Consider the following 14,438-nt stretch of genomic DNA (forward strand, 5'->3'; position numbering starts at 1 on the left):
TGGTTTTTTCACAGTTTAATGAATGAAAACATTTTTGGCCATTGTATTGAAGATTTTTATAGGTAGAGGGAAGTTTATACATAACATAGTCAATCTAACATTCAGTCTAAACCAGTAAAGTTCTGGTATTTGATCCCTAGTGACTGGAGGCTACTGTTGAGTTCAGCTGTCAGTTAGCCAAGATATTAAGAGAAGGTGGCAAAGTAGGTTCAGGAGTATTTGGGAGTTTAAAGATCTACTAACACCATTCCCAGGTACTCAATTCAATACTCTAAATCCATCAATAGATTCATCCTAATCAGTGTTCATATCTTATCCTTTCTGGCTTAATATCTATAGGGTCTACTCATAAAATATCTTTCAAACTACTGCCAACAGAAATTACTGACTTCCTGTAACATATTTAGGGTGTAGACCACCTCTTCTTGAGGCATGGTGTGAACATTCCAGTCTAATCTGTGCATCCCTACTTTTCATGGACCTGGAAAGGTGAGGTGGAGATACTGCCTGAGATGACTCAGCAGGCTCTTAGAGGAAACAGCATGATAACCATTTTAGCATATAGCATATTAATAGAAAATTCGAGGCGTGGTATGGCCAAGAGATCGGAAATGATTGCATTGAAAAGATAGTTTGTTATTCGTAGTTCCAAGAGGAGGGGCCTGCCGTGCCCTGGGACCGTATGGGGCAGCAGCAGGCTCGGCTGGGAGGCAGAGGGGGAGAGAACTGGGGGCCAGAGCTGTCACGGTGGTTTCTAGGGGTGGAGGAAGCGGGTAAGGAAGGATGAACAGGTTTAGGATTGGCTGGTTTGAATAATTTCAGCGGGCTCTGGGGCACAGGAACTGGTTTTAGTTGTCTGGAACCTGGACCTGGAGTATGTTGCCCACCAGGGTTCCGGGCCTCCTTAATCACCAGAAATCGATCTGAGGCCAGACAAGAAAGTGGGGCAAGGCTTCACTGGGGCCCTTGCTCCAGCAGCAGGGGCAATAACAAACGAGGTTCCTTTACTCACTGGCTCCCTGAGGCGGGGTGAGCTGGTTCCTTTTATGGGGTGAGGGTAGGGGTGTGTCCAGGGGTCAGGCAGGAGGGGTGGCTTAGGTGGTTTGCCCACCCCCAATGGCGGTGTGTGTGCAGGGGCATGTGCGGTACCCGGGTTTTGCTCTCAAGCTCTTCAGAAGTGACAGTTGGGGTTATTTGGTCTTTTTGCATCTCTTGTCCAGAATTTGCCTCAACTGCACATGTACACAGTTATTCATCTCTTACTGTTTCTCCATATCTTTCTAGTTTGAGGAGAGGTGTGGTGCAGAGGTGTGGTACTGTAGCACTGTAGCCAAGGGTCTCGGGTCCCAGACCTGTCTCAGTCAGGGAGGGGGTAGAGGCTCAGAGTGTGAGAGCTCAGTAAAGGAGGTGGTTAGTGGTGTGGGCTTCAGATTATTTGGTTTGTATTTGAAAACACATTCCTATTTCAGTTGCTACTAAGAACTGGCTAGTCCTATTAGGGCAGTCCCTCCAGGATCTGCAAGACCCCAGATCGCAAAGTAACAGGAGAGGATGACCATCAAAATTTTTTCTCTGCAGAGGGAGGCTGGTTCCTTCTGTATGTGTGTGTGTGTTGTGTGGTTGCAGAATGGAAGGGGGATATCTCTGCTGACAAGGTGGATTCAGGGGAGTTGAACTGTTCAAAGAATTTAGCATTTATTGTTTCTGCTCAGATGCCCCACCTCATGTCTCAGGATTTACCTTCTTCCTCAGCAGTGACCTTAAAGTATCATATATTTTTCAAACATTTGATACTTAAATGGTGTTGTAAATGAGGAGCTTTTAATGTGTATTTGCTGCAGCTATAGGAGATGAGAGCCGCTTCAAAATTGCCCTCAAGATTTTCTGATTTGCTTTCTCTGTTTGTTCTTAATTGGGCATTCAAAGACTGTCAGTTTGCCCTTTGCACTATTTATGGTTTCTAGGCTAGTGAGAGAAAGCCAACTGACTCCAGCATCTTTATAATCATGATTGTTACCATAGTCACCAAGTACGTTAGCCACTTGACCTCCATCTGCACATCCCTCATCCCATGCTACCAGTGGGGATAATTTGAGTTATCCTGAGGCCACCTCATGCTGCAGAGTTACCATTGGTCCATTACCCCCAGCAGAGAGTTTATTTCTCAGATATTTCATATAAACTCAATCTTAGAATCTTATTTTGATATGATTCTACAGCCCTGAACAGTGGAAAACCCAGTTTCCTAAAGCTACTCCAAAAGCCTATCGCTCTTTCTAGTCAGTGTCCCAGCTGGAAAAAGATGCAACATTCACAGTGAGTAACTAAGGAACTTTAATAAATGAATGTTGTACTAAAGTGTGGGCAGAGTGTAAAGAAACCATCAAAGGATATTGCAGAACCCTGAAACCAGCAAAAGTGGGTAGCCTCCTAAAATCTCTAATTAAATGGCAAGCAGTATTCTAGACCCAGGGTGGGTACTTGCATCGTGAGGATCTTCTCACACAAACTGGTCTCTCTATCCGAGTAATGCAGCTGTCTGACAGTGACCCTGAAGCAAGGGCGTCTGTAAAATAAAAACGACCTCGATTTCTTTCTGTCCTTTCATTTTCTGCCAGAACTTCCATCAGCTTTACAGAAGCCCCAAAGGTAACAGCAGGAAGATACAATTCACATAGGTCAGCTTCCAGTGATCCAGGAGGAAAAAGTCTAGAGGGTGGATTTGGTGGGGCAAACACAAAAGAGCCAGCCCAGGTACCAGCTCAAAGGAGAAAAGTTAGAGCTTGTCGTGACATCTTAATCTTTCTTCTAAGCCCCTAATGGGTTCCTTCCTCTTTCTGTGGCTGCAGTCATGTTAAACATTAGTTGTTGACTCAGTTCTTGTCAGGCTAAGAAAGTGAGTCTTCACTAATCCCTAAGCATCTTCCAAGTCAGAGGGCAAATGAACATTTTCCTCTCTTTCTTGTTTTTCTGTATAAGATACTTAATGATCTGGATGTCTAAAACAATACTGACATGCAAGAGGCATTCCTCACTTAACATGAATCCTTCAAAAGTGAAAGTGTTGGTCCCTTATAATCCTCACTTTCTCAGGATTATGTAGCCAGTGCAGATACTTGAGAATATTGAAGTGTTGTTAGTCGCTCAGTCGTGTCTGACTCTTAGCGACCCCATGGACTGTAGCCCTTCAGGCTCTTCTGTCCGTGAAATTCTCCAGGCAAGAATACTGGAGTGGGTTGCCATTTCTTTCTCCAGATCTTCTCTACAAAGAAATGGAACAGAGGTCTTCTGCATTGCAGGTGGATTCTTTACCTTCTGAGCCACCAGAGAAGCCAAACATAAATGCTTCATTTTGACCTAAGAATATGAAGATGAAAAGGAAAACTGTAATCAGGTTGAAAGGTTAAAGTGGCATTTTTATGCCCAGAAAGTAAATTCATATTCTGAGATCAAATGCAGGGTTTATGTCTTCTTAGCTTTATTGACTAGGTAATTAAGAAAACTTTCCCTGAGTCTCAGTTTCTCCATAATGGAAATGAGGGCCATAATATCTAACATGAACAAAAACTGTCATTATTAGAGATAAAATAGATAATATTCCTGGCACAGTTTCTGGTACACATAAGACACTGAGCAATTGGAAAGGATTATTGACAGCATCAGACATAGAAGTAAAAGAAGAGAAAATACTGATTTAGGTGGCTAAAAGATGAATGAAAATCCTTGAAGAAATTTAGAAATTCTCAAAATATCTTCAATAACTCTTAGAATGCTAACGAAACAGACCGATTTGTATACCTGCATTCTGATTGGAAATGTGTAGCCACCAGCCATGTGTGTACTGAGAGACAGCTCTTTTCTTTTTCTCTTTTTTTAATTAGAAGCATCTCCCCATCCAGACAGATTTTCTGGCCATAAAGGAATTAAAATTACCTTTGTGAGCCAAACAGTTGAGAAATGTGTGTGGTCCAACATTTTGGCTACTTTGGGTCTTAACAAAGTGAATTGAAAAAAAAAAAAAATAATGGAAACGAAGATACAGGCTGGACTGCATTTGTTACAAAGCAGGGACACCGTTAGATTAAAGCCATTTACATTTTGAATTTCAGCAGTCCCTAAAATCAGCTTATATGCAAAGCTCTTTATACTAAAATGAGCTTAATTTCTGGTTGTAAACAGTTCTGCTGAACATAAAATTTCAGGCTTCTTGTGGATCCCTTGTTCAATTCAGATTAGCTTAGGAAAATCTTTAGTTACATTAAAACCTTATATGATGAATTTATTCCTTCCAACATATACCAACAATTTTCTAGTGCATTTTTTCCTATTGGTATGATTTTTCTACCAGCATTCTATAATGTTAAGGTAAGGGACTAGTTATTTAATGGGCAACACACATTCCTTCTGCTCTGGTATATATTTTCACTATTTGAAATGAGTGCATTTACAGTATTTCTCTATTACTTTCATTTAGACTCATAATACAATGCAGAACACCTCCTTCAAGAATTATAGGATATACTAATATTTCTGAAAATATATGGGAAAAGTCACTTATTAGTTTGGGTTTTCCATTATCCATTCTCCTTTATTTTTGGTAACACTTTTCAGGCATTCATCCCTTCCCCATGCAATCTGTGGAAGCTGAACTTGTCCTCAGATCTTTCTTCCACCGTAGTCAGCACATCCCTTCAAGCTGTTTATGGTTTTTTGTTTGGACATGGATTCATGGTTCCATTAAAGTCAATGAGATACAAGTATATATTCTCACGACAGGCTTCTTGGAAACAAGCATTTTTCATTTTTTAGCAGGTGTTGTTTGGAGAGAATCATTTCATTAGTGGGAATTAAATGACGATGTCTGTTGCTTTGGAAGCTGCTGGCAGCCATTCTATGACATGAGGGTTTTTAGTCTTAGCATGAGGCAGATGTAGAAGAAAGAAGTTAACACATTGCAGTCTCTGAAGATATTCAGACTTGACTGAAGCATTCCTAGCCTGTGGACATATTCCAGTTTCAGGTGTATGTACCACAGACTGCCACCATTTTGTAGCTTATGTAAGTATACGATTTTATTACTTAGGTCTGGTGCTTGCAATGGAGAAATTAATACATTTTTACTTTGCCTATTCAACCAACATTTTCACGCAGCAACAATGTGCCATTGTAAAGGCTCCAAGCATACTGTCTTTCTTCTATGTGTACATGTAAGTCAAAGCAATTTTTTTCCACTTTCGAAGTTTTCATAGAAAACTGACTTGATTTAGGTATGAGTGCATTTTTAGTTCCAAAAGGCTTTAATGATGTTTTTGCTACCCTTTTTACTCAGAATTGGCAACTCCTTAAGCAAAAACGGAAATATTTGATTCATAGATATAATTTTATATATACTGTATATACACATAACACATAAATAGTGTTATTATGTAGAAGAGAATAATGTATACACACTTGGGAAACTATATTTATTTTCATTGTTCATGAGAGGAAGCGCCAATCAGTGTGACAAACTTCATGGTCTTATTTTTTGCCATAGCCATCCCTGCTTTAGCAAGACTTTGCTGGTGGCTCAGATGGTAAAAGTGACTGTCTACAATGCGAGAGACCCAGGTTCCATCCTTGGGTCGGGAAGATCCCCTGGAGAAGGCAGTGGCAACCCACTCCAGTATTCTTGCCTGGAGAATCCCATGGATGGAGGAGCCTGGTAGGCTACAGTCCATGGGGTCGCAAAGAGTCGGACACGACTGAGCGACTTCACTTCACTTCATCCCTGCTTTCAGCAACAACCACCAGCCCAGTCAGTCTGCAGCCATCAACAATCGAAGCCAGACCCTCTGTCAGCAAGACGATGACTTGCTGAAGACTCAGATGATGGTTAGTACTTTTTGGCAGTAAAGCATTTTAAAATGAAGGTATGTACATTGTTCTTTTAGGCATAGTGTTATTGCACACTTAATAGACTTCAGGATAGTGTACGGTATAGTGTAAGCGTAATTTTTATATATACTGGAAAACCAAGGAAAAATGTATACTTAATTTTATATTGTGATATTCTTGCTTTATTGTTGTAGTCTGGAACCAAAACCTGCAATATCTCCAAGATATGCCTCCAAGGTATGTTTCTTCTCACAGCTAAGACCTAAGAATCTTTGAAAAGTGAGTGCATCCTGAAATATTTATTGAAAAGCACTGTTAAATTCCCAGTTGAAAGTTTTTGGAGTACAAACACAAAAATAAAATGAAACTCAAAAACCTGCCAGTAATGCTTGAAATTCAGCAGTTGCTGTTTGAGATAATGGTTCTCTAAAGGAGCTAACAGGCAAGTCAGACTACAGAGTGTTTCCCCATTGCAAGCTACTGGTTTCTATTGCTTTCATTTAAAATGTCTTTAAAAACAGCCTGTCAGAGGATTGGATACGTTTTTCTCATAACTTTTTTTTTTTTTAAGCGTAGATAGAACTTTATTGATTAAAAGGTTGAAGCCAGGGAGTGTTTTGAGTTGAGAAGGAACATCCTCAGAGACTTGGTTTGAAAAGATTGATCTGCCTGGAGTGAGCTGAGTGCAGGGGGATCTGACCCCTTTTCACAGCATCTCTCCCTTCCATGAATCTCCCCACCCTCTTCCCTCACTTTTCCTTCTCTGCACACCCGTTTCACCCTCCCTTCTTTCAAATCCTGGCTCATTACCTTTTAAATAGTTTCTGTCCAACCACAAGTGTTTCCAAAGCCACTAATGAGCAGATTGTTAACAAATCATTAAGCTGAGGATACACAAAGTTTCTTGAATTAGTCAGAGAGGACAGAGCTGTCACTGTCTCCTTTCCTCTACTATTTTCTTAGCGGATAGACGTACAGGCTTTCTGTATCCACAGGTTCTGCTTCTGTAGGTTCAGCCAACCGTGGATCAAAAATGCTCAGAAAAAAATTCCAGAATTTCCAAAAGGCAAACTTGAATTTGCATTGTAACAACTTTTTTACATTGTATTTATATTACAATGACTTAAGTAGCATTTACATTTTATTAGGTATTATTGGTAATTTAGAGATGATTTAAAGGACACTGGAGGATGGGTGTAGATTATATGTAAATTATGTGCTGTTTTAGGACCTCCCTTGTGACTCAAGAATTCACCTGGAGTACAGGAGATTCCAGTTCGATCCCTGGGTTGGGAAAATCCCTTGGAGAAAGGAATGGCAACCCACTCAGTATTCTTGCCTGGGAAACCCCATGGACAGAAGCCTGGTGGGCTGCAGTTCACGGGGCCACAAAAGAGACAAGACTTAGCAACGGGACAACAGCAAAAATGCCATTTTCTACAAGGTTCTTGAACATCCCAGGATTTTGGTTCTGATACCTAGGGATGGCTGTACACACTGCTAGAATACAACCTGAAACTTCAGTTATTAGAGTAATTGTCAAATGTGGATGATAGGGTTAGATTAATGACGTTTGTTATTATTTCACAGAAACACAACCACCACCTTAGATACGTATTATAAATCCCTCTACTCCCTTAGGAAAAGAGAGTTGAAATCTACATGTGGTCTATGCAGTGACCTGTTCTAGAACTTACAGCTCACAAATAGCTTTTTCTCTGCATGAATGGTTAAGAATCTGAAAAGAAAGTTTTGACTTTTCCGATTTTAGATTTTTTTCTTTGTCTATATAAAGACAGGTTTAAAACCAAGTGAAATACGAGAATTTTTTTAACTCACTGTTCGGACTAAAGAGTTTGAGACCGATGTGGTAAGTGTAAGATGACAGAATGCTTGACAGTATCCCCACGTAGACAGACAAAGAATGTTCTTCAGCTTTACGGTTAAGCTCTGACATTCACATCAACATCAGCATTCTCACCCGGGGCAGTAGCAGTGCTATAGATGCTACAAGTGACTCTGGGCTGTGCACCTGGGAGCCAGAATAGTAAATAAGGTCAATGTGGTTGGATGACTGCAGTTAAGAAACTGGTTTTTGAGTATACATGTTGTAATTCTTAAGGGTCCCCCAAATTGACCCTTCAGAGAGGAGAATTTCATCTAATGATACTTCAGACTTATTAAAGACCTTACTGCCAGTATGAAAATCTATGACATGTGGATCAGAGAAGTTCTTGTTTCTTTTCAGAAGAAAATTTGAAGGACTTCAGAGAAAAACACAAGGGAATCCTGATCTGAGAAAATGGAGTCCATATATTTTTCTTTGAGCTGAAGGTAATTTGATCTGTAATCATTTTTGTGTTATATTCCCAGTTTAACAAACTGTTCTCTATTCCAAAATACAAAATCATTTAACAGTTCCTTGGGACAGGTGTAAAACCTCTAGACTTGTGTCCAAGGATGGAGAAGATCTTTATACAAGAGAACTTATATAGCACGAGTCAGTGTGAACCCTCAAGCCACATAGAGGCGTAAGTGAAACCAACACTCAGTTAAATTGGGAGTAGTGACAGATACATAACTGAGCTTTTCAATGTGCATGTCAGAGTTTGGGTGAGGTAGGAGCATATCTATCTGTAGAGACAACATTTTAAAAACTCATGAATCTTAGCCTACAAAACATATAAACTGTTGTTCTCTATAAGTGCTTAATTTGCTTGCCTTAACCATTTATTGGGGCAGGAGAAAGCTTCAAGGACATAAATGTATGGATAACTGCCCAAAAGTTGAGTGCTACTAATGAGCCATGCCATTTACAACATGGAGGAAGCCTACCTCTCCCTTCCCTTTCTTTACTGAAGTATAACTGACAAAAATGTATATATTTAAGGTATACAAGTGTCACATTTTGATTTATGTATATATACCTTGTGGAATAATTACCAGTCAGGCAAACATACATACATCACCTCACATAGTTAACGTTTTCTGTGTGTAGGGGAAGAGTACTTAAAGTCTGTTCTTTTAGGAAACTGTCAGTGTCTAATGCAGTATGAAGCTGTAGGCACCATGCTGGATAGTCGCTCTGCAGCACGTACTGCAAAGTGTTCCCATTGCCCGCCAGCAGCCCGTTTCACCCCCCTTCTACCGTTTATCTGTCCGAGCTCAGTGGAGGGAGGGAGGCCGTTGTCATTTGTGTGTCTCGCTTCATTTAGCATAATGCCTCCAGGTTCATCCACATTGTCACAAATGGCAGGACATCGTTCTTCTTAAAGACTGAACAATATCCTGATTAATATAATCACACTTCATCATCTAGAGATGAATGGATATTTTTTGTGTGCTAAAATTTCCATTAATTCTTATTTCTTTTATTTCCTTAGGAAACCAAATGTAAACATTGTGTAATTACTCACTGAAGCTGAAGCATCTTTATGGCTCCTGGTAGAAAAGAATATCCATATAATCCTGGTGTTGGAGTCAAATTGTTTGCTTATTCTCATTCTTTGTGTGACAAGTGAGTGACTTAGTTTTCTGCTAAACCTGGACATTCAAGCTAACATCTGATTATTATTTAAATTTTGTGTTTATCAAGCTTCCTCCAGTGGGCACTTCAGTGGAAGAACAGTGTGGGGGTGTCATCTGGTTACCTTCAGAGGAGCTGGGAGTGCAGGTTCTCCACGTGGCCTCTTTGTTACTCCTGGACGCGCTAAGAGTTCCAGCTCCCCCTTCACCTGGGAGCAGAGGACTTCGTGATCGGGCTCCATCGGGGCCCCCACCACCAGCTCCTTGGAGGAAGCGGACTCATTATCACGGAGTAGTGCTCAGAGCCTTGACTGCATTACTCCATTTCTAACACACCCTCGGTGAGGAAGTGGAGATACCTTGTTACTGCTGCAGAGTGGCGGCTCTCCAGACTGTCCTGGTCTCCACTACAGCAGGGCACGAGAGTGGTGGTTACCTCTGTCAGGGATGGAAGGCTCAGTTCCCCAGTCAGCCTCTTCTGGTACCAAGCTGCAGAAGGAAGGTCAGAGTGTCTCACTGTTGCCTGCCAAGGGTGGAAGTCTCTCTTTTCCAGTCAAATTTTGCTAGAAAGGATGGGGGGCTGGGGCTTACTCTACAGGTTAGGCTAGATTACACTGGTTACTGGGTGAAGGTTTCTCTTGTTACCTGGTCCTTCGGTTCCAGAGAGGAGGCTGTACTATGGGTTTTTTAGCAGCTTCTCCAATATTCATTCTGAGATATATGAGACAAAAAGAAAACTTCAGAATTCACCAAGTCGTTCCACATGAACATAGGTATAAATATCTCCCAGTTTTGAACTTGGTGGTTGAAACAGGTGAAAGTACATCTGTTCTTCTCCATCCTCTTTGAAAGTTCAATAAAATTCGTATGATTCTTGTTTTGTAAATTGAGGTATAAGTGATATGTAACATTTCAGATATGTGATAAAATGGTTCAGTGTTTGTATATATTGTGAAAAATCTTTTTAGAAAGCTATAATAAACTGAACAAAATGTTTATTGTAATATGCCTCACAGCAGATAATATTTAATGTGATATATGTCTCTGCTATTTTACCCCGCTTTAATGCCAAATAACTGAAGAAAATGATACAAACACAGATCCATTATTACTGCCAGCAAAAAAAAATTCACATCCCTTTGGTGAAATGCAGTGATACAAACCATGAGGTTGATAATGTGGATACATATGTTAAGACACTTTAAATGGAAAGGAAAACCAAGAATTAAAATAATTGTGATGGAGTCCTGTGGTATTCTTTTAAAACTCCCATTAAAATATTGGAGGATGGGGTACAAATGGAGAAGTGACTAGGTGCTTTAGGGTGACTACTGCAGTTTATCTGGAACTTGGCTGGTTTTAACACTGAATGTCTCTCAGTCCTGGACAAACAGGAACAGTAGTCATCCTAACTCAAGAACTGTGCTGATTTATAGGTACTGTGCAATTTTAATCTTATTAGTAAATGTAATTGTGGCTGTTTTACTACTAATGCACCCAAGGAATTATTAAAATAACTGGGCGAAATTCACCACATTCTCTTACCTCATCCACCATTGTACCTGGGAGCTTGTGACTTCTAGTAATTACTGAATTGGGTTTTCTGCTCTTGTTCTTCACCTCCTTTAGCCCCTCTTGTTTCCAAACAGCAGAGTTCTTAAGAACTGAATTAGAATCAAGCAGTTGGAGAGATATATTTATGATTAGAAAACTGTTGCCTAGAACCAAAGTTTATTATATTATCTGTAGAATAATAGACATTTAAAAATGAATTAACGTAGTCCTATATTTCCTAAAGGTATACTGAATCACTTACTGAATCTTCATTTACAAGAAATGATAGTGATATAGAATAATCTTGTATTTATAAACTCACCCTTTGCTGTACAGAAGAAACTAACCACACTGTAAAGCCACTATACTTCAATAATAATTAAAAGATAAATCATTAAAATTAAAAGATAAATCATTAAAATTTCAATAATTTTATTGTTTTGTTATGTATATCCTTTAAGTAATCAATGTAATTTTTACAGTGTGTTGTATAAATAGGAATATAGCACATTAAATCCTGTAAGACTAATTTTTAAATAAATCTTAATTTTTCTTTAGAGTAATAAACCTAAGTCAGTAGTCATTCTTCAAAAATGTTTGTTTTTACAATGGAATACTACTCAGCCATAGGGCTTCCCATGTGATTCAGTGGTAATGAGTCCTCCTGCCAAAGCAGAAGACACAAGTTCAATCCCTGGGTCAGGAACATCCCCTGGAGTAGGAAATGGCTACCTACTCCAGTATCCTTGCCTGGAAAATCCCATGGACAGAGGAGCCAGGTGGGTCTGCAGTCCCTGGGGTCGAAAAAGAGTCAGACATGATTTGACTTAACAATTAGCCATAAAAAGGAACAAATCTGAATAAGTTGTTGTGAAGTAGGTGAGCCTAGAGCCTGTTATACCGAGTTAAGTAAGTCAGAAACAGAAAAATATCATATATTGACAAACATATGGACTTCAGGGCAGTAACAGAGACACAGACATTGAGAACAGACTTGTGGCAACAGTGAAGGAAGCGGAGGGTGGGATGAATTGAAAGAGTAGCACTGAAACATATGCATCACCCTGTGTAAAACAGACAGCCACAGGGGATTTGCTGTATGATGCAGGGAGCTCAACCAGGTGCTCTGTGACAACCCAGAGGGAGGGGACATATGTATACCTATGGTCGATTCATGTTGATGTATGGCAGAAACCAACACAACATTGTAAAGCCTTTATGTTCCAATTAAAAATAAATTTTAAAAATGCTTTTAAATGATATACGATATTATAGACATTTTCCCTGAAGTGGAACACACCTTTACCAGTCAAATAAATCAGTGAACACATCTACACTTACTTGTGCTTTTAACTCAGGTATATAGTGTATTATTTATAAAGAAATTTTTGTCTGCATTTTAAGGCTTCAAGCAAATTTCCATTGAAAAAATATCTTCCATAAAGACTCCTGCTAAGGAGGGGATGTGCACAGTAGCAATTAGGACAGTTAATCAGTTGGACTTGTCATCTAAAGGGGAAAAATCATTAGCAAGACACTGGGTGGCTAGTGACAGCTTAAATACTTATGAATCACAAAATTGTCAGTTCTTTCATTTAAAATAGATAGGTTGAGCCTTTTTCAATTTAAGTTTTTGATTTATGTCACTTTGCAAAAACCTAAATACTTAAGAGTCTTGTCATGCAGAAAAACAAACTTTTTAATAAAAGTTAAACAAGCAAATTGTTCTAGAAAAAGGCAAAAGACTCCTGTCTGCACACTGCATTGGAGCCTCATCAGACCTTAGTAAACATTGTATCAAGAGGTTCACATACTGGTGTCCAAAAATGCCCTTTAAAATGTAATAATGCTGCTGCTGCTGCTGCTAAGTCGCTTCAGTCGTGTCCGACTCTGTGCGACCCCATAGACGGCAGCCCACCAGGCTCTGCCGTCCCTGGGATTCTCCAGGCAAGAACACTGGAGTGGGGTGCCATTGCCTTCTCCAGTGCATGAAAGGGAAAAGTGAAAGTGAAGACGCTCAGTCGTGTCCGACTCTTAGCGACCCCATGGACTGCAGCCTACCAGGCTCCTCTGTCCATGGGATTTTCCAGGCAAGAGTACTGGAGTGGGGTGCCATTGCCTTCTCCCAATGTTAGAAATACCACAAAATTAAAAGAGCTATTATCTTAAGTGGCTTAAATAAACAAAGCCATACCTGTGCTGAAACACACAAGCGCCAATTATACTTGGAATTTGAGGATCAACACTACTCTCAAGTGACAAACTGCCAAAACTCACCTTTCACTAGTGAGTTAAGTGACCTCCACCAGTTAAGTGTCTCAAAGATCTCTAGTAAAAATACCATGTGTACTCTTTTTAACATTAACTTTGTAATCCTACTGTCTCAGCCTCAGTCATCAAGTCTTTTTTTCATTCAGTTTTCACAGTTGTCTTTTGCATAATCATCATGTTAATCGTGTAGCTGATCAACTCAGGATACTCCAGTGCATACCAATTTCCCAAGCATCCTAAGGTAGATGCAGATTCCATTTACAAAACATGGTCTTTCCTTCACTATAAAACAGTGTGAAAGTAAGTGGGACACAGAAGATACAAACTAGCATCTAGATTGTATTATCGTAGTCATTGTAGCCTTGCCATCATTAATCACTAATTCCTTAACTATGTTATTAACTATGGTAATACACACAGACAGACACTTTTACATGGCCAACTTTCTTTTTTTGGTGGCTGCACTAGGTCTTCTTGCAACGTGAGGGCTTCCTTAGTTGTGACATGCAGGCTCAGGTGCAGTATGAGATCTTACTTCCCTGACCAGGGACCGAACCCAGGCCACTTGCATTGGGAGCAAAGAGTCTTATCCACTGGACCACAGGGAAGTCCCTCTTAGATGATCAATTTGATTTGCACATTTTAACTTAAATGGGACTGAAAGAGTCAACAATGAGTATATAATCACTACCATTGCAACTCTGAGGAATTTTTAATTACTCAAGTGACCTCACTTGGGTAGTTATTGATCACATACTTGCAGGCAGTTTACTGTGGTTTTGAAAAAAGAGCTAAGGGTCAGCAAAGCTTTGGTCAAATACTCACCTAATAACCTACTGAACATATTCTGGTACTTGTAGATCTGGAATATAGCTGAGGTGATCACTGAATTCATCAAAATTCCATGTGTAGGGGAAGTAGTGGAAGCTTTTATTTGAGAATGTAACTCGGCCTTAGTGTGCAGATGAGTATGGAAACCAATGAGGTACGGGAACAAAAGTTCTGAGAAAGATTTTGGAGAGAAAGTGAGGAGACTCAAGACACTTACATGATTCAAGCAACCTGGAGCAGAAAGACAGCACTGAGTCCAGTGTTAGCTAAGATCTTTATGAGAGAATTTTAGAGAAACGAAAGTTAAAAAGTTAAAAACTTTTCTCCATAATCCTTGAAAAACCTTAAAAAACCCTATGTTGAAAGCACAAGGCACCCCT

At 39.8% G+C, this 14,438-nt stretch overlaps 1 protein-coding gene across 4 annotated transcripts in view; it reads left to right on the forward strand.

Annotated features, from left to right (window-relative positions):
• The window catches only part of C8H8orf48 (chromosome 8 C8orf48 homolog), a 269,196-nt gene extending 258,790 nt beyond the window's left edge, over positions 1-10,406 (forward strand). For 2 of the 4 annotated variants that reach the window (XM_081520959.1, XM_081520955.1), the window contains 3 exons: positions 6,072-6,114; positions 8,126-8,211; positions 9,261-10,406. In XM_081520959.1, coding sequence (XP_081377085.1) covers positions 6,072-6,114; positions 8,126-8,137 — 55 coding nt within the window. In that variant the 3' untranslated portion in view covers positions 8,138-8,211; positions 9,261-10,406. Of the gene's footprint in view, positions 1-5,780; positions 5,875-6,071; positions 6,115-8,125; positions 8,212-9,260 lie in introns of all 4 variants that reach the window. The other 2 variants (XM_081520961.1, XM_081520960.1) reach the window with 2 other exon arrangements.
• The last annotated feature ends 4,032 nt before the right edge of the window (positions 10,407-14,438 follow it).

Source organism: Giraffa tippelskirchi, chromosome 8, assembly GCF_054371585.1.
Source record: "Giraffa tippelskirchi isolate mGirTip1 chromosome 8, T2T-mGirTip1v1.2.pri, whole genome shotgun sequence".
Lineage (NCBI taxonomy): Eukaryota > Metazoa > Chordata > Mammalia > Artiodactyla > Giraffidae > Giraffa > Giraffa tippelskirchi.